Source organism: Schistocerca nitens, chromosome 6 (assembly GCF_023898315.1).
Source record: "Schistocerca nitens isolate TAMUIC-IGC-003100 chromosome 6, iqSchNite1.1, whole genome shotgun sequence".
NCBI classification, from domain to species: domain Eukaryota; kingdom Metazoa; phylum Arthropoda; class Insecta; order Orthoptera; family Acrididae; genus Schistocerca; species Schistocerca nitens.
Genome location: NC_064619.1, coordinates 420646210 through 420673582, shown reverse-complemented (window position 1 = coordinate 420673582; position 27373 = coordinate 420646210). Strand labels below are relative to the sequence as shown.

The window sequence follows — 27373 nt, the reverse complement described above, 5'->3', positions numbered from 1 at the left end:
AACATATTCTGTTGTGAAGATCATGTCATTAATATGGATATTATTATTGTCACTGGTAGCTAATATGTGACGTCTGGGTCATATTACATGTAGTATAAATGACAAGCACATGTCGTGTTATTGTACTTTGTTATCATCTTAAGCATCTCAAAACTGATATTGTTTTTGTAGTTATTCTGTCCTATGACAGGTCTCTTTCTTATTTGTCTAACCACGTATTTGTTATGTTCAGCATTACAAAATGTTCTAAATTTAGGATACTTGTGATCTAAGAAATGGTGAATATTACTGTATGAAATGTGGGACTAAAATTACCAAATAAAAAAAAAATGTGCCTCGCCCGAGGATCGAACCCTTGACTTCCTGCATGCTAACCCAAAACACTATCCACTCCACCAAATGTACAGTACAACTAATATTTGGTTACAGTGTTGCCAGATTGCCAGTTTAACATCTTTTTTCTGTCAGATGTACTCGCTGGAAGTAAAAAATTTCTGAGAGACATTTTTTTTATCACTGGAATGTGAGGAGTATTGCAGCGAACCTGAAAGCGCAAATTTTGCTTCACCCTGTATACTTCAACAACAACTTAAGATGGAAACAAGAAATGCATCCTAGGTTACAGAAATCACAGTATGGAACCATAAACACCTGCCATTTTGTAGAGTTTATTGCAGTTGGTATTTAAAAAATCTGGGCAAAGAATACAATATGAAACTCTCAGTTAATAAAATGAAGATAATGACATTTAAAGGAATTGAGCCAGTCTGATCAAAAATTGTTGTCAGTAACAGAAAAATTGAGAACTTAATAATGTTAATTATTTAGCAAACCAAATAAGTAACAAACATATTTATTTATTTTATTTATTTATTTAATTTTGGTCCTGCAACATCTTGTACAGCTATAGGACAAGTCAATAAAGAATACAGAGAAGGTTTTCTCACACATACTGATATACAATTATAGAATTTATTACAAGTTTGATGTAAATGCAAATGACTATGTTAATACAATATCATACATACCACTAGTGTGATCTATCACACATTTCATTTGAAATTTTACATTATAAGATAGTTCAATTGGTGAGGAATTCATTTACAGAGTAGAAGCCTTGATCCATCAGAAATGACAAGCTTTTTTTTGAGCAGTCTTCCTTTAATAATTAGATGTTGTTAGGAAGGTGATTATATAATTGTGTACCTCTATGAAGAACACTTTTCTGATAGGTTGATGTCCTGGCATAGGATACATGGATGTTATTGCTGTTTCTTGTTCCATGTATGTCCACAGAGCTGTTTTGCTGATACACATTGTATTGTATTCTATTGGATTTTAGTGATCCAGGTAATCATATTATTGTACAGTTGTACATATGATATTGGATAGGTCAAGAGAGCATATTTACAAGTAATTTTTAATAAATTGATTTTACATTATTTTTTAATGAGGAAATTGTCTATCTTTAACAAAACAGTAACTACAAATGTTGTATAGTAAAATACAAACAGCCAATACAAATTTAATAGTAAAATAATCCAGTATATTTCATAGACATGCACAGTATATAATTTTCATACCTGACTGAACATTTATTATAAAATTGTTTACAATATTAACCCCTTTAAAAAAAAAAATGGCTCTGAGCACTATGGGACTTAACATCTGAGGTCATCAGTCCCCTAGAATTTAGAACTACTTAAACCTAACTGACCTAAAGACATCACACACAACCATGCCTGAGACAGGATTCGAACCTGCGACTGTAGCGGTCACGCGGTTCCAGACTGAACTGCCAAGAACCGCTCGGCCACATCGGCCGGCTAACCCCTTTCAAAAAAATGATCAACTGCATAAAAGCATTGGTCCAAGAGATATTTTTTTAACTTATGTGTGAAGGCTCTTGGGTTCTTTGTTGCTTTGATTTCATTTGGTAAATTATTATACATTTGTATCCCAACATTTAAAACACTTTTCTGGTAGCAGGTAGTTCTGGACTGAATCATATTTAGGTCAGACTGCCTTGTTGCATAGTTATGAATATCTCCATTGAATTTTAATGTGCAGTCATTGTTTAACAGGTATGACTTGACAAATGAGATGATATTATAAATGTAAGCAGAGGGCAGTGTCATAATGCCATTTGTTTTGAAATGTTGTCTGCATGATTTGTTATGTCTTAGGTTGTTATGTCTTAGGTTACATATTATGCATATTGCCTTTTTTTGCATTTTGAAATTATATCTACCCCCAGTTGAGTTCCCCCAAAATATGATTCCATTCTGTAATGTAGAGTGGAAGTAAGCATAATATACATGTATGAGAACAGATTTTGTGACTGATTTTTTGAGTATCCTTAAAATGTAACACACAGTTGATAGCTTTTTTGAGATATAATTTGTGTGAGTCTCCCACTTAAGATTTTCTTCAAGCCATATGCCACAAAATGTGACAGAGTCCACACACGTAAGCTCTTGGTTATTTAGAATCACATTGGGCATTTCTTGTTTTTGAGATGAGAGTCTGAAGTTGTTGTACATTGTTTTCTGTATATTTATAATCAGTTTGTTCTCGCTGAACCATTTGCTGAGTGATGACATAAGTGGTTCAATTTTTTGGTTGTGGTCCTCTATATCAGTACCTGTTATTAGTATACTCATGTCATCGGCAAATAGTGTGGTATGTCCTGTAGCAAGCTTCGTGCTTATGTCATCCATGTATAGCAGAAACAGTATGGGTCCCAGGACTGAGCCTTGTGGCACACCATATCTAATGGGCATTGTGTCAGAGGAGTGGACAGTACACTGATGGGTGGTTGTATTCTTTCTTTCAAAATTAATTTCAACTTTTTGTAATCTGTTTGACAGGTAAGATTCTAACCATTTGTTTGCAATTCTTCCTATATCTTTATTTGATAGCTTCTTATGGAGTATGGTATGGTCAATTACATCACAAGCTTTGGATAAATCTGAAAAGATACCAGTAGAGATTACCTTATTATCCAGTGCTTTTAAGGTTTTGTTGAGATACTCATAAGTAGCTGAGGTAGTCGTCTTTTGTTTTCTAAAACCATGCTGGTGTTTGCATTGGAGGTTCCTAAATATTCTCTTGTAAAGACTATCACTTCAGATATGTATACAAATGGAATGTTCAGTATCTTTGTCAGAAAAAGATGACATGAATCTTGGTTCTTTACATTGCATATGATTCTTATAGCTCATCTTTGTGTCTTGAATAAAGTCTGACTCCAAGGTACATTCCCTCAGAATATTACTCCATATGTGATAGCAGACTGGAAGTGTGGGTGATATGCCTGTATTACTGTTTCTCTGTTACAGCTTGTGTTAAGTACCCATAGCTTATAAAAGATTGATGATAGTTTAGCTGTAAGGACTTAACATGTGTATTCCATTTTAGGTCACTCTCAGACAGATATACGAGGTGCATTCAAGTTCTAAGGCCTCCGATTTTTTTTCTCCGGACTGGAAAGAGATAGTAACATGCGCATTGTTTTAAAATGAGGCCGCGTTCATTGTCAATACGTCCCAGAGATGGCAGCACCGTATGGCAGATGGAATTTTACTGCCAGCCGTGAGAATGAGAACTGTTTTAAATACTTAAAATGGCAACGTTTTCCTTACTTGAACAGCGTGCAATCATTCGTTTTCCGAATTTACGTGGTGTGAAACCAATTGAAATTCATTGACATTTGAAGGAGACATGTGGTGATGGAGTTATGGATGTGTTGAAAGTGCGTTCGTAGGTGCGACAGTTTAATGAAGGCAGAACATCGTGTGACAACAAACTGAAACAACCTCGGGCTCGCACAAGCCAGTCTGACGACATGATCGAGAAAGTGAAGAGGATTGTTTTGGGGGATCGCCGAATGACTGTTGAACAGATCGCCTCCAGAGTTGGCATTTCTGTGGGTTCTGTGCACACAATCCTGCATGACGACCTGAAAATGTGAAAAGTGTCATCCAGGTGGGTGCCACGAATGCTGACGGACGACCACATGGCTGCCCGTGTGGCATGTTGCCAAGCAATGTTGACGCGCAACGACAGCATGAATGGGACTTTCTTTTCATCGGTTGTGACAATGGATGAGACGTGGATGCCATTTTTCAATCCAGAAACAAAGCGCCAGTCAGCTCAATGGAAGCACACAGATTCACCGCCACCAAAAAGATTTCGGGTAACCGCCAGTGCTGAAAAAATGATGGTGTCCATGTTCTGGGACAGCGAGGGCATAATCCTTACCCATTGCATTCCAAAGGGCACTACGGTAACAGGTGCATACTACGAAAATGTTTTGAAGAACAAATTCCTTCCTGCACTGCAACAAAAACGTCCGGGAAGGGCTGCGCGTGTGCTGTTTCACCAAGACAACACACCCGCACATCGAGCTAACGTTACGCAACAGTTTCTTCGTGATAACAACTTTGAAGTGATTCCTCATGCTCCCTACTCACCTGACCTGGCTCCTAGCGACTTTTGGCTTTTTCCAACAATGAAAGACACTCTCCGTGGCCGCACATTCACCAGCCGTGCTGCTATTGCCTCAGCGATTTTCCAGACTCCTAAAGAAGCCTTCACCGCTGCCATGGAATCATGGCGTCAGCGTTGTGAAAAATGTGTACGTCTTCAGGGCGATTATATCAAGAAGTAACGCGAGTTTCATCGATTTCGGGTGAGTAGTTAATTAGAAAAAAAATCGGAGGCCTTAGAACTTGAATGCACCTCGTAGAAACAAGCTTTCATCAGTTTCAGTACGTATGTGGCACTATTAATAGAACCTTAAAGAATGGAGTAAGAAGGGAAAAAAATCTGGTGAGATAAAAGTGTGTATCTTTTGTACAGGAGTGAACCTTGGATTTTCATAAAGAGGGAAAACAGCAAAATAGAGGGAGCTGAAATAAGATTTCTAAGAGCAGTGAAAAGGTGTACATGCCAAGAGTGGATTAGGAATTAACAAATTAGAGATGAATTGAACATTGAGGAGATAAGCAGCACAATAGAGAAATTTTGAAATAGATGGGAAGAGCATGTAAGCTGAATGCCAGAAGAAAAAAACAACTGTTAGGATATGGTCTGTGAGAAAGAAGAAACCCTGGTAGACACAAAATGAGATGAGATCAACAATAACATTTGAAAACAGAATAGGCAGTTAGCCTAACCCCAGGAACTGAAGGTGATGATAATGAGGCCAGGAATTCCACAAAAAGCTGAAATAAATGATATCAACCTGCTTTTTAGTTTTTAAGATCAGTTTACTCCAGAGTATTTTATTAATTAAAGACAAACAAGAGCCTGAAAGCCAAACCCACAGCTTATATCGAGGACTGTCAACTTCATTAACAGAGTTGCTGGAAACATTAAAAATTAATTCAAAATTATAAATAGTTTGTTAATGGGTTGGCCTGTGAGTGTCTGACAGGCCAGTTCATTGTGCTATTTGAGCTTGAGATGCCTCAAAATCTGTAATACAATTACTCACCAGGGATGCATACATTCGATGGACAAAATTTTTGGTTGAAGAATCTGCAGCTACAGTATCTTGACTGTAATGCATTAGTGGGATTTCATATAATAACTGCATCAGCTATGAGCCTCACTATCCTACTCTATAAATTACTGTTTAGATTACAATGTAAATTAAAACATATATTATCAATCACTCATGTTTTTTATTAAAATACAAAATGCTTTTTACGGATTTGTACCCTCTTCCTCAAATGTATAGAGTGGTTTACATATGTATTGCTGCTTAGGGCAACCAGTAGCCTGCTTTGCATTCTACTTCACTGTGAAATAATTATATCATTTGTTATTCATAATATGCTACCATATATTATACTATAAGTAATAAAATTATCCACAAAAAGAGCTGTTTCAGTTAGCTGTATAGTGACTTATTATCATATATCAGTAAATGCATATGAAAACACAAAATTTGGAGGCATTACATAGATATACATGTTGTAAATCAAAGAGCATTGTACAGCCATTTAAAGGTACAGATAGCATGTCAAGGAAAATTTTGTTGTTGTTATCATCTTTGGACTGAAAATTGTTTTGAAGCAGCTCTCTACTTTAGCGCCCACACAAATATCTCCACATCTGCATAACTACTGCAATGTACTTCCACATGAACATGTTTATTGTAGTGATTTTATCACATTTAGCAGACTACATGCAGTTCACTAACTTAGGTCTCAAAGGAGGCTATTGTAACACCACAAAAATGTACGATGGCTGATTTGAAATTAAACGTTAGATATAGGACAGTTCATCAGAAATGCCATTACAAGCACTGAAAATAAAATAATAATAATCTACCGCACTGACCATTTGGTTTACATGCTGTCTCAGCTCACTGAGTGTAAAATAAAAAACAAACACCCACACACACATCACTGTTTCATTAACTTATTTGTACATGGACAACAAAATAGTTTTATTTGAATTATTGTGTTCTTCAGTCCATAATCAAAAACAAATTTAAGCTGTCTTATAAGAGATCTTAATCTTCCATGTCCATCAACAATTTGAGGCATCATTCTTAAAAATTTCAGACATTATTAAAAATCCCACACATGTATGTTACCAGTACACTAGAGTGTTGAAAGATCTCTCTGGAATTGAAAGAGTAATGTAGCCACGATCTGGGTCTGCAATTGATATTGTTGTATTACGATCTCCCCTAGAACACAGAAACATCAGCAGTCAGAACATGAAGCAAAAAAGAAAACAACAGAATCTCCAGGTTGGAATATAAACAATATTGTTAAAGAGACAGAAAACCTTATTATCATATTAATGCATTTCATCAAGTGTAAATTTTGATAAAAACTGATGAACTAGATGATCATTATAATGTTTGAATATTGATAATTTCAGAATGAAGCCTTTTATCTACTTTACATTTGTGTAAACTTTGTCTATGGTTAGGATGTGTACTGGTAATAGCTATAGATAATTATAAATACAAACGTTTGATTCCACTCTTGAGCATATTTACATGCAATTGGTGTCATCAGTATGTACATAGTAATAATAACAATAATAATAATCATATATTGTTTGACATGAAAAACGTTATTAACTACAATATAATAATCCAGGATAGATAGAATACATATTTGTGCAAATGTCAATAGCAAGAAGTTTCCTAATAGATCAATTACAAGATAAATGAACTACGTAGTACAGTGAATGACAAATAAATAATCAAACAGATAATTAACAGTAAGTACATGAAACAGTAATAAAATAGTTGCACATTGTGGCATATGTATAGTTTGCAGTTAATTTATAGTTCATTCTCATAAGGCAAGTGGGTCATTTGTCACATACTCAAGGAACTCTTGAGCATAGTAAATTACTTTACTTTTGATCCACCTCAAAAGACTAGTTTTAAATTTATTTACTGCCACTGTGTAGGCATTTTCAGGTAATTTTTTGGAGTAGACAGGACCAAGATATTTGTAGCTGTTATGTGTCCTTGCAAGCCTAGCATGAGGCATATTAATTATATGTCCACTTCTTACGTTATGGTCATGAACTGTCCTCCTTCAGTCAAATTTACTCAGATTCTCTTTAACGAAGACAAGGCAGTTGTAAATATACAGGCTAGGCACTGTCATTATATTTAGTTACTTAAAATAATCTTGACATGATTCATATGGGCTAAGTTCTGCTATCCACCTTATGGCTTTCTGTTGCCATTTAAACACTAATTCTGAGCCTACGGAATTGCCCCATAATCATATTCCATAACTCAGGTGTGAATGGAAGAATGCAAACTATGCATACAACAGAAGTTCTTTACTGACACTGCTCTTCAGCTTGGACAGCAGATATATGGCATGTGCCAATTAGCCACATATCTTCCCTGTGTGGGTATCCCAGCTGAGCTTTTGATCTATATGAAATCCTGATAATTTTACTGTTTTGTTATCATGACTGGGAGCATTCAGACTGAATACAATAGCTTCAGTTTTACATCATTCTTCAGCGGTACATTTGCTTCAAAAAAAGTAGTGCACTTCTCCATTGCCACTGCCATGCTGTGTAGCAATTTTCAAGTTGGTGTGATGAGTGTTGTGTTATCGGCATGTAGCACTGCATCACACACAAACACACACAAACACACACACACACACACACACACACACACACACACACACACACACACAAGAAAAAAATATATCTAAAAACAAAGATGATGTGACTTACCGAACGAAAGTGCTGGCAGGTCGATAGACACACAAACAAACACAAACATACACACAAAATTCAAGCTTTCGCAACAAACGGTTGCTTCATCAGGAAAGAGGGAAGGAGAGGGAAAGACGAAAGGATGTGGGTTTTAAGGGAGAGGGTAAGGAGTCATTCCAATCCCGGGAGCGGAAAGACTTACCTTAGGGGGAAAAAAAGATCAAACCCACCAACAAGCAACAGTACCTCCATTATGACAGCTGCCACCCATTCCACATCAAATGGTCCCTTCCCTACAGCCTAGGTCTTCATGGCAAACAAATCTGCTCCAGTCCGGAATCCCTGAACCATTACACCAACAACCTGAAAACAGCTTTCGCATCCCGCAACTACCCTCCCGACCTGGTACAGAAGCAAATAACCAGAGCCACTTCCTCATCTCCTCAAACCCAGAACCTCCCACAGAAGAACCCCAAAAGTGCCCCACTTGTGACAGGATACTTTCTGGGACTGGATCAGACTCTGAATGTGGCTCTCCAGCAGGGATACGACTTCCTCAAATCCTGCCCTGAAATGAGATCCATCCTTCATGAAATCCTCCCCACTCCACCAACAGTGTCTTTCCGCCGTCCACCTAACCTTCGTAACCTCTTAGTTCATCCCTATGAAATCCCCAAACCACCTTCCCTACCCTCTGGCTCCTACCCTTGTAACCGCCCCCGGTGTAAAACCTGTCCCATGCACCCTCCCACCACCACCTACTCCAGTCCTGTAACCCGGAAGGTGTACACGATCAAAGGCAGAGCCACGTGTGAAAGCACCCACGTGATTTACCAACTGACCTGCCTACACTGTGAAGCTTTCTATGTGGCAATGACCAGCAACAAACTGTCCATTCACATGAATGGACACAGGCAGACAGTGTTTGTTGGTAATGAGGATCACCCTGTGGCTAAACATGCCTTGGTGCACGGCCAGCACATCTTGGCACAGTGTTACACCGTCCGGGTTATCTGGATACTTCCCACTAACACCAACCTGTCAGAACTCCGGAGATGGGAACTTGCCCTTCAGTATATCCTCTCTTCTCGTTATCCGCCAGGCCTCAATCTCCGGTAATTTCAATTTGCCGCCGCTCATACCTCACCTGTCTTTCTACAACATCTTTGCCTCTGTACTTCCGCCTCAACTGACATCTCTGCCCAAACTCTTCGCCTTTACAAATGTCTGCTTGTGTCTGTGTATGTGCGGATGGATATGTGTGTGTGTGCGAGTGTATACCTGTCCTTTTTCCCCCCTAAGGTAAGTCTTTCCGCTACCGGGATTGGAATGACTCCTTACCCTCTCGCTTAAAACCCACATCCTTTCGTCTTTCCCTCTCCTTCCCTCTTTCCTGATGAAGCAACCGTTTGTTGCGAAAGCTTGAATTTTGTGTGTATGTTTGTGTTATATATGGAAAGGTCCAAGAACAGATCCTTGAGGTACACCCTTTACAACTGAAGACATTCTGACATTTGATTATTTACCTTAACTAACTGTTTTCTATTATCCAAGTATGACTGCATTAGGCATAGAGCATTCTCTCTCACTCTGTAGTGGTAGAGTTTCTTTATGAGAATATTGCGGGAGACCATATCAAAAGCTTTCCTGAGGTCCAACAGTGTTGCACGGGTAATATCTTTATTTTCAAAACAATTGTATATATTTGCTACCATACTCTCAACTGCTTTGACTGTAGAAAGGCTAGATCTGAAACCATACTGTGAGGAGCTGAGTATATCATTATGTTCAAAATATTGACACATCTATTTATGCATGCAGTATTCTATTATTTCTGATATTATGGGTATAAGTGATATTGGTCGATAGTTATCTGGTGAGGCTATATCTCTTTACTTATGTACTGGTTTAACTACAGATATTTCTAAACATTCTGGATAATTACTTTTATTTAAAATTTTGTTGATTATTTTAGTCTGTGGCATTACAATTTGATTTCTGATGTATTTAATAACATAATTTGAGAGACCATAGTAATCCTCTGCTCAAGAATTACTGAGCTTAACTATTGATTCATTGACCACCTTCTCAGTTACACAAGTCCAGTGAAAGCTGTCTGTCTGCTTGCTGTCCATTTCTGGCAGCAGTGCCTCTGCCTTACTCACATTCTCCATTGTGCTGTTATCTGATTGAGGACTGACAAAATGCACATTTAGAATATCGGGTGGAATTGGTGTCTGGTATACTTTATCATCACAGTTAGTTTCTGTTTTAATAATTTCCCATGCAGCTTTGCCTTTATTTATTGATTTCAATATATGTGTATCATTTGCGTTGCACTTAGCTGTCTTGGTTTATAAGGTAGAGGATTACCCATAACTGAAGGAAAAGGGTACCAATGACAGTTTGTGTTACAGAGCATGTAACTAATCCCAACATGCAGGAATAAAACATGTGCAATTCCACTTGGACTGGCAATGGGTTCAATATTATTCTTCAAGAATGGTTCAAAAACTATAGTGTTTGTTGAAGACGCAAGCATTCTAGTCAAGACTCAAAACACAACACATTCAAACAAAGCTCATATGATAGCTGAACAGGGTTGCAACTATTTTACAGCAAACAATTTAAGTTGTAACCTCAAGAAAGACTCATGTCATGGTAATACAATAAATGAAGCACACTGTGTAAAATTCATTGGAGTACAGCTAGATCATAAGTTAAAATGGAGTCAACACACAATTAAACTAAGCAAGAAACTCTTACGAGTCTATCTCATTGCTGACTTAATATGTATTTTTAAAGCCTTGTTCCCTATTAGATTTTTTTTCTGGAGCAGTGTACCTGAAGTCAATAAAGTATTTATTCATCAAAAATGAGCAGTAAGCATATTGTGAAAAGAACATAACCACACCTGCTGCAGAGGTCTTTTTAAGGGTCATGATATTTATATACTCAGTTACCACTGAATTTATTTATTAATCATTTTAATGAAAATATCATCTCCTTGTGTGAAGCTCAGAGTAGAACTAAGTACTCTTGTGCACAGGTAACAAAACATGGTACTGAAAGTCTTTGGCATTTTAAAAGAAAACCATAAAGGTAACTCATTAGCCACTCATTCTATAAATTATCTGAATATCAGTTCAAAGCTGGAAGAGTTCTGTTATTTATAAGCCAAGTAGCAGCATTCACTGTGAATCTGCGTAACAGGTAGTAATGTACTGTAAACATGACTAAGGATTGGAAATTGTAAACAATTGTTTTCATTGAAAAACACCAATGCAACTGTTTAGCATAACTGAGAAAGCTGCAATTTTTCTCAAAGTAGTGGCTTCCTCTCTGATTTACTAGGCTAAATTTAGTTGGTATAAACATGAATACCACTAAGCAGTATAGTAATAGCATCTCTATGATTTGCTTGTCTCTTATGAATTGATACTGTGACTTGCTCTAAACCCCTAATGGTTCTCATTCTTCTACATCTACATCTACATCCATACTCCACAAGCCACCTGACGGTGTGTGGCGGAGGGTACCCTGAGTATCTCTATCGGTTCTCCCTTCTCTTCCAGTCTCATATTGTTCATGGAAAGAAGGATTGTTGGTATGCTTCTGTGTGGGCTCTAATCTCTCTGATTTTATCCTCATGGTCTCTTCGCGAGATATACGTAGGAGGGAGCAATATACTGCTTGACTCTTCGGTGAAGGTATGTTCTCGAAACTTTAACAAAAGCCCGTACCGAGCTACTGAGTGTCTCTCCTGCAGTGTAACAGATAACACATGGTTAAATGTGCTTGAAATATCTCAACACTGGAGTTTATCTATCATCTCCGTAACGCTTTCGCGATTACTAAATGATCCTGTAACGAAGCGCGCTGCTCCCGTTGGATCTTCTCTATCTCTTCTATCAACCCTATCTGGTATGGATCCCACACTGCTGAGCAGTATTCAAGCAGTGGGCGAACAAGCGTACTGTAACCTACTTCCTTTGTTTTCGGATTGCATTTCCTTAGGATTCTTCCAATGAATCTCAGTCTGACATCTGCTTTACCGACAATCAACTTTATATGATCATTCCATTTTAAATAATTTATGGAATTAACTGCTTCCAGTTGCTGACCTGCTATTTTGTAGCTAAATGATAAGGGATCTATCTTTCTATGTATTTGCAGCACATTACACTTGTCTACATTGAGATTGAATTGCCATTCCCTGCACCATGCGTCAATTCGCTGCAGATCCTCCTGCATTTCAGTACAATTTTCCATTGTTACAACCTCTCGATACAGCACAGCATCATCTGCAAAAAGCCTCAGTGAACTTTTGATGTCATCCACCAGATGATTTATGTATATTGTGAATAGCAACAGTCCTATGACACTACCCTGCGGCACACCTGAAATCACTCTTACTTCTCGATGGGATGTACACCTGATGTTCAATGAATGAATGAATAAATGAATGAAATTAGTCCCTGAATGAATTAATGAAATTAGTCCCTTTTGATTTTACCATTTGTTTTGTAAAACAAGACAAAGTTGCTGTGATAAGAAGCTTAAGGAGAAGTTAAATTTTCCAATTACTACATGCACAATGTAACTGGCACTTTTTGCAGAGGACCTGGGAAGTGGGGCTATCAATAGAAGTCAGCTGGTTTTGCCTTGGTTCCTCTTGATTTTAGGTTTCATTAGCAAACAATTCTTATCACACTATCATTCTACAGTCGTAATTTTTTTTTTTTTTTTTTTTTTTTTTTTTTTTTAATTTGTAGCATATGATTCTTATGTAAAGTTATTTCAGCACTCCTTACTTCACAGTGTCACCCCTGGTTTCATAGAACTACTGATGAATGTTTGTTTTGTGTGCTACCTAACCTGCAAGAGTAATGTTTGTGGGAGTCAAATATCACTCACATCGCCTTCCCATCCCCTACCAACTGAAAAGTTACATTTTGTATAGAGTACAAATTTACTTCTTCTCATGATTTCTCTCTAAATATCATTGTGGGCATGTGTAGCAAGGGAAAGGTGGGCAGCTGCCCTTTTGTAGAAGATACTTGAACTTGTTTGAAAAGATGTGAGTGTTATTTTCATATAATCAGCACTGACTTGTCAGCAGGGAAGTTAGTAGAAATAATAAATTTGGGCAAAAGCAATCCACTCTGCTACTGGCAGGCACTGTGACATAACCATGAACAACATGGTTACTCCCAGATAATTTTAAATTGAAATACTTTTCTGCTGCTAAAATATTAATTTTAAAAATTTTAAAAATGCCACCTGGTAGGCTTACACCCTGCATATTAGTAACAGACCATATCATGTATTTATTCTGTCACTGACCCACCTTTTAATTTAGGAACTTGGAACACAATCTACTGAAATATTTTAATACAAGGAATTAAATGTTGCACACTGTGACTTGAAGAAAACAAAGCAAGTTCAGCTTCTTGGCTACAGCACTAACATGCAGTGCAGCAAATATGCAAAACCTAGCAGTCTTTTAATGCCGTAAAATAATTGTGGATGACGTTTTAGTGGGAAGAAGAAACAGGGACCAGTACCACTTACAGATTTATTTTCTTTTGACTGGTTTAAGTTATTTTATATAACCACTGTCAGTTGAACATACTATTAAGACATATGTGTTAACTGCCTGTCATAATCAAGAAATGTATGTTGTAACACCAAAGTAGAGCATTTGCAGTGGACAATGTTTTGAAATATGATTGTATATAGGTTATTGAAGGAGCTACACTACCTGCATTACAGTTATGTTATAAAGTGAAGTTCTCTACAGAACTTGTCTTTTCCTAATTGTTTTCCAATTGCTTACTGTTGCAAAATAAATACTATTTTTTTTTTTTTTTTTTAGGTAAGCTGCTGTTATTTTTCTTACTTGTTCTTGACAGCAGAATGAAGACTGAATTTGAGTTCTGCAGGAAGTTTTATTATTTCTGGATGAGTGGTAGGGAACCACTCCATAGATGTTGTACACAAGTTTAAAAGACATTGAGTTTCTAAAACACTCTGTCCTCAGGCTAAGTTGCTGCATCCATGTATAAGAGCAAATATTAATTGAAAACCACTTTCTTGAGGGTTCAGGCACTGCAGCATTGAATAGTACTTGATGGAAAATATTTATCTTAAACACTCTTTAATACAATAACTTGATCATTTACCATCAAAAAAGTTTCTTACTTAACCAGGTTCTTGACATGATAAGAGCAAATATGACCATTTGCTCCATTGACATGGTCTTTTCTACAGAATTTTGACAATAAAACTCCTAGTCTTGCATGTTATGGAAATATGAAGTACAATTTCAGTTACACATTTCCATTTGCACAGGACTTAATGCATCCCAGTGAGTGGCAACGAATATTCCAAACATCAGCACCAGGAAAGATGTGTGCACAACAACAATGTAAAATGTGGAAGTCCAGGAAGATAATTAATTGTAGGATAAAGAATAATAGTGTTTTTGAGTATATAATTTACCTAATTTGTGATTGTTTCATGGAGTAATTGTAACCATCAAATCAATATCAGGAATTATTTTAAGAAAGGTGAGCTCAGTTGCATTACATACTTACTTGGTCATGTTTTTCGGAAGTCAAGATATTTAAGTAACTTATGTTTTTTATGTGTAATTTAAATGAAGACATTATTTTATTATAATTTAATCTGTTAGGCAACAATAGCATTACTAATATTTTGATGTTCTCTATACAAATTGACATGACATGCGATATAATACATAAATAAATTCTACATCTACATGACTACTGCACAGTTCACATTTATGTATCTAGCAAAAAGTTCACTGAACCAGTTTCACATGAGGAAAGCAAACACATAAACCTTCCCATGTGAACTCTGACTTCTCTTATTTTTTTATGATGGTCATTCCTCTCTATGTAGGTGGATATCAAAACAATATTTTCACATTTGGGGAAGAAAGTTGGAGATTGAAAATTCATCAAAACATCTACCCACAAATTGCCACCCTATTTTTCATATCATATCAGTGACATTGTCTCCCTTATTTTATGATAATACAAAAGAGCTGCCCTTCTTTGAAGTTTTTCAATGTCCATTATCCATCCTATCCAGTAAGAACCCCACAGAAATACTCCAGCAAAGGATGGACAAGCTTAGCATAGACAGAATCTTCAGTGGATTTGTAGCATCTTCTTAGTGTTGTATCAGTAAAATGCAGTCTTTGGTTTGCTTTCCACACAACATTATCTATTTATTTATTTATTTATTTATCTTACAGCTCGAAACATGTATTTAACATGCATGGGCAATGTTATAATAATTACATTCAGATTATTGATACACAATATAAATAGATTACATGCTACTAAGTAAAATATCATTTAAGTATATTTAATATAGCATTCCTGAGGTTAAATCATGTCAGCACCATACTGTATGGGCACTTCAATACAAGCCATTTTTTTTAATTCGTTTTTAAAAATTCTACCAGAAAGCTGTTTCAGGTTGTTTGGCAGAGAATTATAAAATATTGCTCCCTTAATGAATGGGGTATTTGTTGTTAGATTCAATCGTCTGCTCACCATATGAAAGTCTGATTTTTGTCTTGAATTGTAATCATGGATTTCCATATTCCTGTTTGTCACTTTTTTGTCTTTTTTCACTAATAATATTGATTGAAACATATATACTGCATAGATAGTCATAATATTAAACTTAATAAACAGGTTTTTACATGAAGTTCTGGGTCTTACTTTTGCCATAGTTCTTATTACTCTTTTCTGCAATACAAATACCCTTTTTATATTGTATTGGCTACACCCACCCCACAATACAATTCCATAAGATAGATGGGGATACACCAACCCAAAATACGCTATTTTTATTGCTTCGATATCTAAATATTGAACTAATCTCCTTAGTAAATACAGAATAGATGTTATTTTACCACAGACATGATCTATTTGCTGATTCCACGAAAGTCTGTCATCTATATATATCCCCAGAAATTTACATTCTGAACAGGTATTTTCCTGAATGTCCTCATTTAGAACAGTATTTTTATTTGAACTACTTGTCTTAAAATAAATTAAATTAGTTTTGTTAATATTGACCCTCAGGTTTTCTTTTTCAAAATGTGTTTGGGCTTTTTCAACAAAATTCTGTACCACTGAATTTAGGTCATCATTACTACGTGCCCAGCAAACCCCAGAGGTGTCATCAGCATACATAGTAATACGATGACTGGTGTCTAATACTTTTGGGAAATCATTCACGTAGCAAATAAACAAGAAGGGGCCCAAGATAGAGCCTTGTGGCACACCAAAATTTATGTTCCTTATCTTTGATCTTCTTTTTGCAATTACCTCTCCATTATCATACACAACTTCTGTGCATTGTTGTCTATCTTTAAGGTAAGATTCTATTAAAAGCAACAGTTTCCCACTGACACCATTATAAGCAAGTTTACTTAAAAGAGCGCCATGATGGACTCTGTCAAACGCTTTGGAAAGATCTAAAAACACTCCTGCTGTTTCGTAACCCTCATTTATTTTCTCCATCAGACAGTGTACAAACTGTACTGCTGCAGATATGGTGCTCCGACCACCATTTATATTATAGTGCTCAATTAGGATTTCTAGCATTATTTTTTCAATTAATTTACCAAACACTGACGTTAAGGCAACTGGTCTGTAGTTCTGTGGTTGTTTTCTTTCCCCTTTTTTATATAAAGGTTTAACTAAAGCAAGTTTCAGTTTCTTCGGAAACACACCTTCTTCAAGTACACAATTTATTAGATGGACTAACGGTCTGGCTAACTCACCCTTGCATTTTTTTCAGTAGAAAAGGAGAGAATTCATCCCATCCAGCTGATCTTTTATTTTTTAGGTTGTCAATTAGCTCTGTTACGTCCTTGATGGTTACTGTAGGTAGCATACAAGAGTCCCTTTCCTTTTCCTTATCATATTTAAACGGCCTCTCCTGTTTCATGCAAGTATCATTTTCAATAGCATCTATAAAGTAATCATTAAATATATTGCTAACTATATAAGGATCAGAAAAATTATCATTATGTATACTTAACTCTATATTATTAATTTTAGTTTTTGAATCAGTGTTCCTCATATCATTAACTACTGCCCAGCACGACTTTGAGACACAGTCAGAATTTCGGATCTGTTTACTAATATGTTCTACTTTCTTTCTCCTTACTTCCTTGCGATACTCATATTTATATTTTTTATAATCCTCTTTATATGAATCAAGACTGGTTTCTCTGTGTAGCTTATACATATACTCCATTCCTTCTTTGAGTCTTTTCATTTTTTCATCAAGTTTTACACGTTTGACTACTGGAGGTTTATTTTTATTTACATTCATCTTCTTTGCCGGGATAGTAATATCAATATGTCTAGTTAAAATTTTTACAAATACTTCCCATTTGCTGTCAACTCCCCTTTCTCTATAAACTGATTCCCAAGATTCTTGACCCAAAGTATTCTTTAGCAAGGTGATGTTGTATTCAGAAAATACCTTCTATTCTCAAATTTTTTGTTTTGTTTAAGTTTATTAAGACAACCATTCACTAATAATTGTCCTAGATGATCAGATATGTGCCCGTTTACAGTCTGTGCCGAAACAACATTTTTCATAATTGGTCATCACATGATCTATGGAACTGCTGCTTGACTCAGTTATTCTAGTGGGCACTTGACCAAGTAGATCTTTAATATCATAGGATCTTATGCAGTCTTGTAAACCTTTGCATTCCTGGCTGTTGCTTAGTGTGTTTATATTAAAGTCTCCTAACATTACAATATTTACTGTATTGCCACCCTTGCTTAGCTTCCCCAATACACTATCCAGTGCTTCCAGGAAAACCTCGAGATTACCAGAAGGGGCTCGATATATACTTAGCACAATAAGTGGGACGGATACAATCATTAACTTAATTATCACTGCTTCAAAGTCTTTCTCGATACAATAATCCTTAACCCATGATACTTTTTCTACAGAACTTATTAGGTTACATTTCCTTACGTAAGTAGCAGCACCCCCTCCTTTATGTTCTGTTCTACAAAAAAACGATGTAAGATTATACCCCTGTAACTTATAATACTGAATATTATGGTTAGCTTTTTGATGCTCTGTAACCACGATTACATGTGGAGCTAGATCTGTAACTAAGGCCTCAAATACATCGATTTTGTTACCCAAGCCCTCAACATTATAATGTAAAAATGTTACATTAGTACAATCATGAGAGGATATATCCTTCTCAAGGTATGTGATTGTTTCAGTTTCAGTTGTTCATAGCTGTTATTCATAGGTATTTACTTGAATTGGTGGCCTTTACATTTGTGTGATTTATTGTGTAATCAAAATTTAATGGATTCCTTTTAGGATTCATCATTTTGATCTTCTGATGATTTATGGGAACATGGCTCTGCGAGGTAACATTGCTGGTGGTCGACTCAGCTCTGGCGCAAAAGACTCTTTGAAGAGGAATGCTTATGAATGTATGCTCTTATCAGTAATAACTATTGTTCTACAGTGTGTTATGACTGTGTGGTCATTCTTTGTAATCATCCCCTATAACCTGTGTATCCACAGCTTTACTAGACAGTAAATGACAGCATCATTTACAAGCAATATAAGATGGATGCTCACACTGTTTCCTAAATCATTTATATAGAGTAGGAACAGCAGAGGGCCTATAACACTTCCTTGGGAAATAGATGCTATTTATGCTGGAACAGTTTTACTGAAATGTGTAACAGGTAACACATGGTTAAATGTGCTTGAAATATCTCAACAGAGTTACAACAGGAAATTACTGTAGTTTCAAACATAAATTGATTGTTGCATGAATTAAAAATCCTACCTGCTTTGTGCTGAATTTATAAAAAATTCTAGGAGTTTAAATGACACGGTTATGTTAATATGTTCACAAATAACAATAATAATTTCTTGTGATTCACAGCCTGGTGGAAGTAATAATTTTGGTACTTGGCACTTGACACTTATTATATTTCTGCTAAGTCTATGTATTGTCCATTTATTTTAACTCAAATTTCATTCTATGGCTAAATAATAAGAAGTAATTATATTTATCTATTTTTTAGGGTCTACTGCTTATGAAAGGAAAAGGAGTCATAATAGTGACAATGGAAGTGATGACAATTGTAACAAAAATGAAGTACTAAGATCATCACCTAAAGGTAGCACTGAACAACAATCAAATTCAACAACAGCACCTTAATTACAGCAGTCTGTATTCATTATTCTCGCTCAATGTCTCAACCATCTTGTGTGTCAAAAGGTGATATGGAAATTGTAATTAGAGGTGATGCAATGAAGATTATCTGGGTCATTATACTGGGCTAGCTACCCACATGGAAGTGGGAAAGAAGAAGAAACTTTTTTTTACATCCTTGGATCTCTTCAGGAATTAGTATTATTATTGGATGGATGTAAGCCATTTGCAAACAAAATTTTCTCCCTCTTGGTTAGAACAACATGCATCCATGGCTAGCATATTCTATGCTGCTAAAACATACCCTATGTAAGCACTATGTTTTGTTCCCTCGTGTGAGTGGCACTGTTAGAGTCATTTTGGGATAATTTATAATTAGGCCAATCACAAAATTCATGAATATGCATAAAGACTGTCAGAAACATGTTAAAACACAGTTTCTCTTAACAGCACCAGCTCCAGCAAAAACTTTTCTCAATCATGCACCTGTGGATGTCCAATTGCTTTATGTGCATCAAAAAATCATTAATCAAAACAAGCAAATACTGTCATCAGTTCTTTCTTGTATAGTTTTTTGCAGCACACAGTATTCGTCTTAGAGGAAAACAGGCAGATGAAGGTGTTTTATTAGATTTATTGAATTTAACAATGGATTCTGGTGACAGCAAGTTAAGGAGTCATCTGGAAGATTGTTGCACCAAAAAATATAACATGAAGTGATAAATTTGTGAGTTGATGATATTAGGAAGAATATAGCCACTAACATTTAAAATGCATTGTTTTATGCAGTCTGACTGATGAAATAACAGACATGATGGAAAGGAACAGTATCAATACACATGCAGTTCTATCATAAAATGAAAGTGAAAATCAGGGAAGAAAAGAACTAAAGGCACAAAATGGCTCATCAATTGCCAAAGCAATTGACAGTTTCTTGATCAATAATTAATAATCTTCCAGCACAAATTTTTGTAGAATTTGGCCTCCATGGCTAGTCTACAATGACAGGTGAGAGAGAGCAATGTACAAGCCATTTAAAGAAAGAAGTGTTATTGAGCCTCATACATTCACTGCTCAAGCCACAAACTCAACCTTATTGTGAATGATGCAAATGCAGTGTCAGATATTAGGAAAACTGTTGCCACTGTGGAAGACACTATAAACGTTTTCATAGAAACAACCACACATCTGAAATACACTCCAAATTTATCATGAATGTGTGAAAGAAGACAGTCTGCAAAATTTAAATCCATTAGATTGTTTTCTCCACATTTCCCAGAGCTGGGGACAGCTTTTGGAAAACTGTTCGCAGAGAGAAATTATGCAATGAGAAAATCTGTCTTATCAGTTGCAGTCAGCCAATACAAAACTAGTGTTTATCTTTGCTCTGCAAACAACAGCCGAATACTTAGCAGTTTTGGAACCAGTAGCTAATGCCCAGCAATCTAAGTCTACAGATATGATTGCAGTATGGTAACACATTGCAGGAATCCTTGACATTATCAGCAATGACTGAATGGAAGCAGATATAACAACAAGTGAATGACTTGGAAAAGCACAAGATACTGCAGAGGAATTGGAAATACAATCGTTTGTAAGCAAAACTTCAGTAGCAATGCAGCATTAGAAAATACAGCAAATACTTGCAGTGTTCATTGGTAATATAATAAATCAAATCACTCATGTAATTGTTAAAAATCCGATTTTCACCTGAAAATACACTAGCTTTTCCTCTAAATAAGCTACATTCCTTGAATATAAGCAAAATTAGTATAACAAACTTCCACAAAAAATTCAGATTGTTTAAAAAAATTGGACGATATTCCCAGAGAACTGGGCCCATGGTACAATTTATGAAGGAAAAATGCTGACCTGTTTAATAAGACCAATATCTTTTTCCCTAACATGAGAAAAACACTAAATATTTTGAGCAACTGTTTCATCTACAATGGCAATTGTGGAATGATTCTTCAGTGTGCTTTGAAGAGTAAAGATATAGCTTGGAAACACTGTGGGAGAAGAAAGGCTCACTGAGTTGTGCTTCATGAGTGTACACCAAAATTATGTAGAAGAAAACCGAGTTGTTAGAAAAGCAGGTAATTGGCCAATTTGTGGTGAATTTGAGAGCATTCATACTAAGTTAAAAAAGTTTTATTGCTATGCAAATGCATTCTTATGCTTAAAATGTTTATTAAAAGGACTTCTTCACTACTGTTTTGTTTTATTTATTAGTAAATCTACTTGTTGTTCCCGCTCCCTCTGACTACTAATATGATCTGCCAACCCCCCCCCCCCCCCCCCCCCCCGCCCCTGTCAGATGTCAGATACTAGAAACACTCTTGTATAGAATGACTGAATTGCTTATGTTTTTGTATTATTATGTGCTCTGAACCTGAGAAACACATTTTATATTAGTCAACATAAAATAAATATATATGGATAGATAATCTGTTGGCTATCAATTAAGGAAGATGAGACTGAAAATAAATTATTAGTGGCAGTTGTACTATGCCTTTAATCCTTGTTTGATACCTTGACCTGACAAATAATCCAAAGGTGCACATAAAGGCTCTAGGCGTCCCCAGTCAGTATTGTGTGGAAGAAAGTCCAAGTTAAGTTCTCAACAAACCATGATTTTGTAGTTAAGACTGTGTAGCCTATAAAAGGAAAACCTGATTTACAGACACTGTGGATGAATAGGAGACTATGATACTAGCCTGATTGATGAAATTTGTGATTCCATTCTTTTTTTATCTATGTGTTGTATTATGGGAGCATTTATTCAAAACCACACTTTTCCAATTTTTTGTAATACTGTGTAACACCATTTTTATCATGTTAACTGAATCTTCCATCAGTTCTTGGCAGAACAACATTATAATAAATGAAAAGCAGCAGAACTTTGTTACTAATACTTCAACAGTTTACTGATAAAATTTTGACAGTCAAAATGTTTTTACTCTGAACATGGTCTGACTTGCATTTCTGCATATTGATTGGTGAGTGTTAATCAGAGTACCTCAAAATACTGACTAGCCTAAGAAAGCAGTCATTAACAGATTTCATTTTAGATTCCATTTCCCACATTTTCCTTTGTTGATCACAACTGTTCTCATAATGAGTGTGGCCCATAAAGTTTGCACCCTGAGTATGTCCAAATTGCTTGCATCCATTTGTTGCTGATCTTTTTTTATTCACATTTCAAAACAAATTTCTTTCTTTAGTATATTTTTTTACTTAGTATCTTCACAATTACTAAATAATTCTGGCACAAGTGCACACTTCTAACACTACTGTTCCCTGTGTTCCATTAAAAGTCATTATTACATCTTCTTGATAAGAAAGAACTGCATTTCTTCAGCTGATTGAAATGGCTGTTGAAATACATAATTATATTTTGTGAGATACAACAGGGCAGAGAAACAGTTCTAAAATGGTTGTTACAATGAGTAGAAAATTTTTAATACCCATCTTGTTTCATCGATATATTTGCAGCTCCAAATGATATCTTCTTGATGTCTAGTAGATGATGTTCAAGTACAGGGTTTTAAGTGTAAGTGATGAGGGTTATTCAAATTTTCATGCTATTGTGGTTTATTTCTCATCCACACATGTCATACGATCAAATGCAGGGTGTTTCAAAAATGACCGGTATATTTGAAACGGCAATAAAAACTAAACGAGCAGCGATAGAAATACACCGTTTGTTGCAATATGCTTGGGACAACAGTACATTTTTCAGGCAGACAAACTTTCGAAATTACAGTAGTTACAATTTTCAACAACAGATGGCCCTGCAGTCTGGGAAACTCTATAGTACGATATTTTCCACATATCCACCATGCGTAGCAATAATATGGCGTAGTCTCTGAATGAAATTACCCAAAACCTTTGACAACGTGTCTGGCGGAATGGCTTCACATGCAGATGAGATGTACTGCTTCAGCTGTTCAGTTGTTTCTGGATTCTGGCGGTACACCTGGTCTTTCAAGTGTCTCCACAGAAAGAAGTCACAGGGGTTCATGTATGTTTCGGATAGCCCAAAGCAATCACACGATCATCGAAATATTCATTCAGGAAATTAAAGACGTCGGCCGTGCGATGTGGCCGGGCACCATCTTGCATAAACCACGAGGTGTTTGCAGTGTCGTCTAAGGCAGTTTGTACCACCACAAATTCACGAAGAATGTCCAGATAGCGTGATGCAGTAATCGTTTCGGATCTGAAAAATGGGCCAATGATTCCTTTTGAAGAAATGGCGGCCCAGACGAGTACTTTTTGAGGATGCAGGGACGATGGGACTGCAACATGGGGCTTTTCGGTTCCCCATATGCGCCAGTTCTGTGTATTGACGAAGCCGTCCAGGTAAAAATCAGCTTCGTCAGTAAACCAAATGCTGCCCACATGCATATCGCCGTCATCAATCCTGTGCACTATATCGTTAGCGAATGTCTCTCGTGCAGCAATGGTAGCGGCGCTGAGGGGTTGCCGCGTTTGAATTTTGTATGGATAGAGGTGTAAACTCTGGCGCATGAGGCGATACGTGGACGTTGGCGTCATTTGGACCGCAGCTGCAACACGGCGAACGGAAACCCGAGGCCGCTGTTGGATCACCTGCTGCACTAGCTGCGCGTTGCCCTCTGTGGTTGCCGTAAGCGGTCGCCCTACCTTTCCAGCACGTTCATCCGTCACGTTCCCAGTCCATTGAAATTTTTCAAACAGATCCGTTATTGTATCGCTTTTCGGTCCTTTGGTTACATTAAACCTCTGTTGAAAACTTCGTCTTGTTGCAACAACACTGTGTTCTAGGCGGTGGAATTCCAACACCAGAAAAATCCTCTGTTCTAAGGAATAAACCATGTTGTCTACAGCACACGTGCACGTTGTGAACAGCACACACTTACAGCAGAAAGACGACGTACAGAATGGCGCACCCACAGACTGCGTTGTCTTCTATATCTTTCACATCACTTGCAGCGCCATCTGTTGTTGAAAATTGTAACTACTGTAATTTCGAAAGTTTGTCCGCCTGAAAATGTACTGTTGTCCCAAGCATATTGCAACAAACGGTGTATTTCTATCGCTGCTCGTTTAGGTTTTATTGCCGTTTCAAATATACCGGTAATTTTTGAAACACCCTGTAGATGTATCAGCTTTATGTACATTGCTGAAGAGAGTCATCCACAATTTCCGTAATAAACACTGACCACAAATTGATGATATTGTAGAAGATATCAGATGCATTTCCAGCTAAATGACACTGTTTTCAATAAAAAAAAATGTAAATGGCACACTCTTTGTTCACAGTCCAAGAGCAAACAAAGTACACCGCTTTTAAGACAAGGACTGTCTTACTTCAGTTCCAAACAACAACAGTCTAACTTGAAGCTGAAGCAAAGATTGCTCTACTTGAGCTCTAGACTTTTGGTGGATAACATGATGAAATATTACAAATTTCAGTTCTAGATTGTTCAAGAGCCTGTTATTAATCAAAATAACCTTTGTAGATATTTTTCTGTATACATGAGTGAATAATTATAAGTAAACATGGCTCTTAAAGTTAGCAAAATTTATAGAAATAAAATAATTATGTATTACTGAAAATAATTTTTAATCAGAATTTTTGTAAAATTTATGAAATATGTCACATCACCAAAACAACAAATGTCATGTACTTCCTTCCATGTGACAGCTTTTTATGAAAAGCTATAACAGGTCTTGGTTTAATTGGTAATAAAATGTTTTAAGAAAATTATGTAAGCAAATATTTCAAAGTGCAAAATATATGCCAATTGTGGCCAAATGAAACAAATAAGGTTTATAGGATAATTAACTGCTTTAAAATCAAAGATAAAAATGGTAAATGAAAAGCACCAGTTTGTTTTTGTTCTGCAGTATTATTTTTATTGTGTTAACTGATATTTACCGCCCTCAAGAAAAGTTCTCACACTCAAATTATTTTTGGAACCAAGAGCTGGTTGAAATCTGAGGTAGAAAGTTCTAAGGTATTTATTGTATCATGGAATGTATTTCAAAAAGACAGATTAGATGTCATAGGAAGGGGAGAGTTCCTTGCAGTTGACAAAAATATTGTCTCTATTGCGGCCATAGTTGAATGTGACAGTGAAGTTATCTGGTCACATATAACAGGTCTAGGTGAAACCAAGTTAACTGTTGGATGTTTTTAGCCACCACTCAATTCCACTGTGACTGAATTCTATAGTCATTCAAAGAAAATCTATAGTCAGCAGCACATAAATACCCAGATCATGCAATACTAGTTGTACATGACTTTAATCCTCAAGTACAGACTGGGACATCCATGGACTCATTGTGGGGGATACAGACAGACTGTCTTGTGAAGTGCTTTTGAGCAAGTTTTCTGAAAACTGTCTTCAGCAGATAATTCGGCAGCCCACATGCAATGCAAATGCCTTAGAGCTCATAGCTACAAACAGGCTGGACCTTATTGACAGCATCAGTATAGAGACAAGAATTAGTGACCTTGATTTCATTATAGCAACTGTGGTTGCAAAAAATAATAAATCACTGAATAAGGCTCAGAGTGTGTTTCTGCTAGAAAGAGGAGATAAGCAGTTGTTAGCATCTCACTTACACAGTGAATTGACAACATTTAGTTCCAGTAAGATGAACATAGAGAGAGTGTGGGCAAAGTTAGAACAAGTTGTAATCATGATTTGGTGAACTATGTGCCTGATAAGTGGATTAAGAATGGGAAAGATCCACCATGGTTTAACAATGAAATTCAGAAACTGCTGAGGAAGCAGACTCTCAGTTCAAAAGAAAACTTGCAAATGATGACTGGTGAAGTTTAGTATGGATTTGTGTGCCTGTGAAAAGATCTATGCGCAAAGCATACAACAACTATAACTGCCAAACCTTAGCAAATGGTCTGGTCAAGAACCCAAGAAAATTATGGTCCTATGTAAAATCACTAAGCAGGTCTAAGGCTTCCATCCAGTCAGTCATTGCCCAGTCTGGTGTGGCAGTTGAAGATAACAAAAAGAAGATGGTTAAGAAATCATTCAAGCAGACTATTGTACAAACATACCATTGTTTGACCATCAGAAAGGCTCCTGTAGAGAAACAACTGAAAGAGTTGAAAACAAATAAGTTGCCAGGTCTGGATGGAATCCCAATTTAGTTTTACAAAGAGTACTCTGTAGCACTGGTGCCTTACTTAGCTTGCATTTATTGTTAATCTCTAGCCCAGTGCAAATTCCCAAGCAACTGTAAAAAAGTACAGGTGACTCCTGAATATAAGAAGCCCAAAAGCACATACCCACAAAATTACAGACCAATATCCCTAACACTGATTTGGTGCAGAATCCCTGAACATATTCCCAGTTTGAATATAATACATTTTCTTGAGATTGAGAAGCTTATGTCCATGAGTCATAATGGTTTTAGAAAGCATCACTAATGCGAAACTCAGCTTGCCCTTTTCTTACTTGATATATTGCAAACTATGGATGAAGGACAACAGGCAGATTCCATTTTCCTAGATTTTTGGAAAGCATTTGACATGGTGCTCCACTGCAGACTGTTAATGAAGATACAAGTGTATGGAGTAGACTCCCAGATATGTGATTGCCTTGAAGACTTCTTAAGTAATAGAACCCAGTATGTTGTCCTCAATAGTGAGTGTTCATCAGAGACAAGGGTATCGTCATGAACACCCCAGAGAAGTGTGATAGGACCTCTATTATTTTCTTTATAGCTAAATGATCTGGTAGACAAAGCAGGTAGCAGCCTGTGTTTGTTTGCTGATGATGCTGTGATGTACGGGAAGGTGTCAAAGTTGAGTTATTGTTGGAGGATACAAGAGGCCTTAGACAAAATTTCTAATTGGTGTGATGAATGACA

General features: G+C 36.5%; 1 protein-coding gene across 1 annotated transcript in view; it reads right to left on the bottom strand.

Annotated features, from left to right (window-relative positions):
• Positions 1-5670: 5670 nt before the first annotated feature.
• Positions 5671-27373, bottom strand: part of LOC126263743 (lysosomal acid glucosylceramidase-like) — a 212864-nt gene continuing 191161 nt past the window's right edge. The window contains exon 11 of the mRNA XM_049960926.1: positions 5671-6706. Within this exon, the coding sequence (XP_049816883.1) occupies positions 6607-6706 (100 nt within the window). The 3' untranslated portion in view covers positions 5671-6606. The remainder of the gene's footprint in view (positions 6707-27373) is intronic.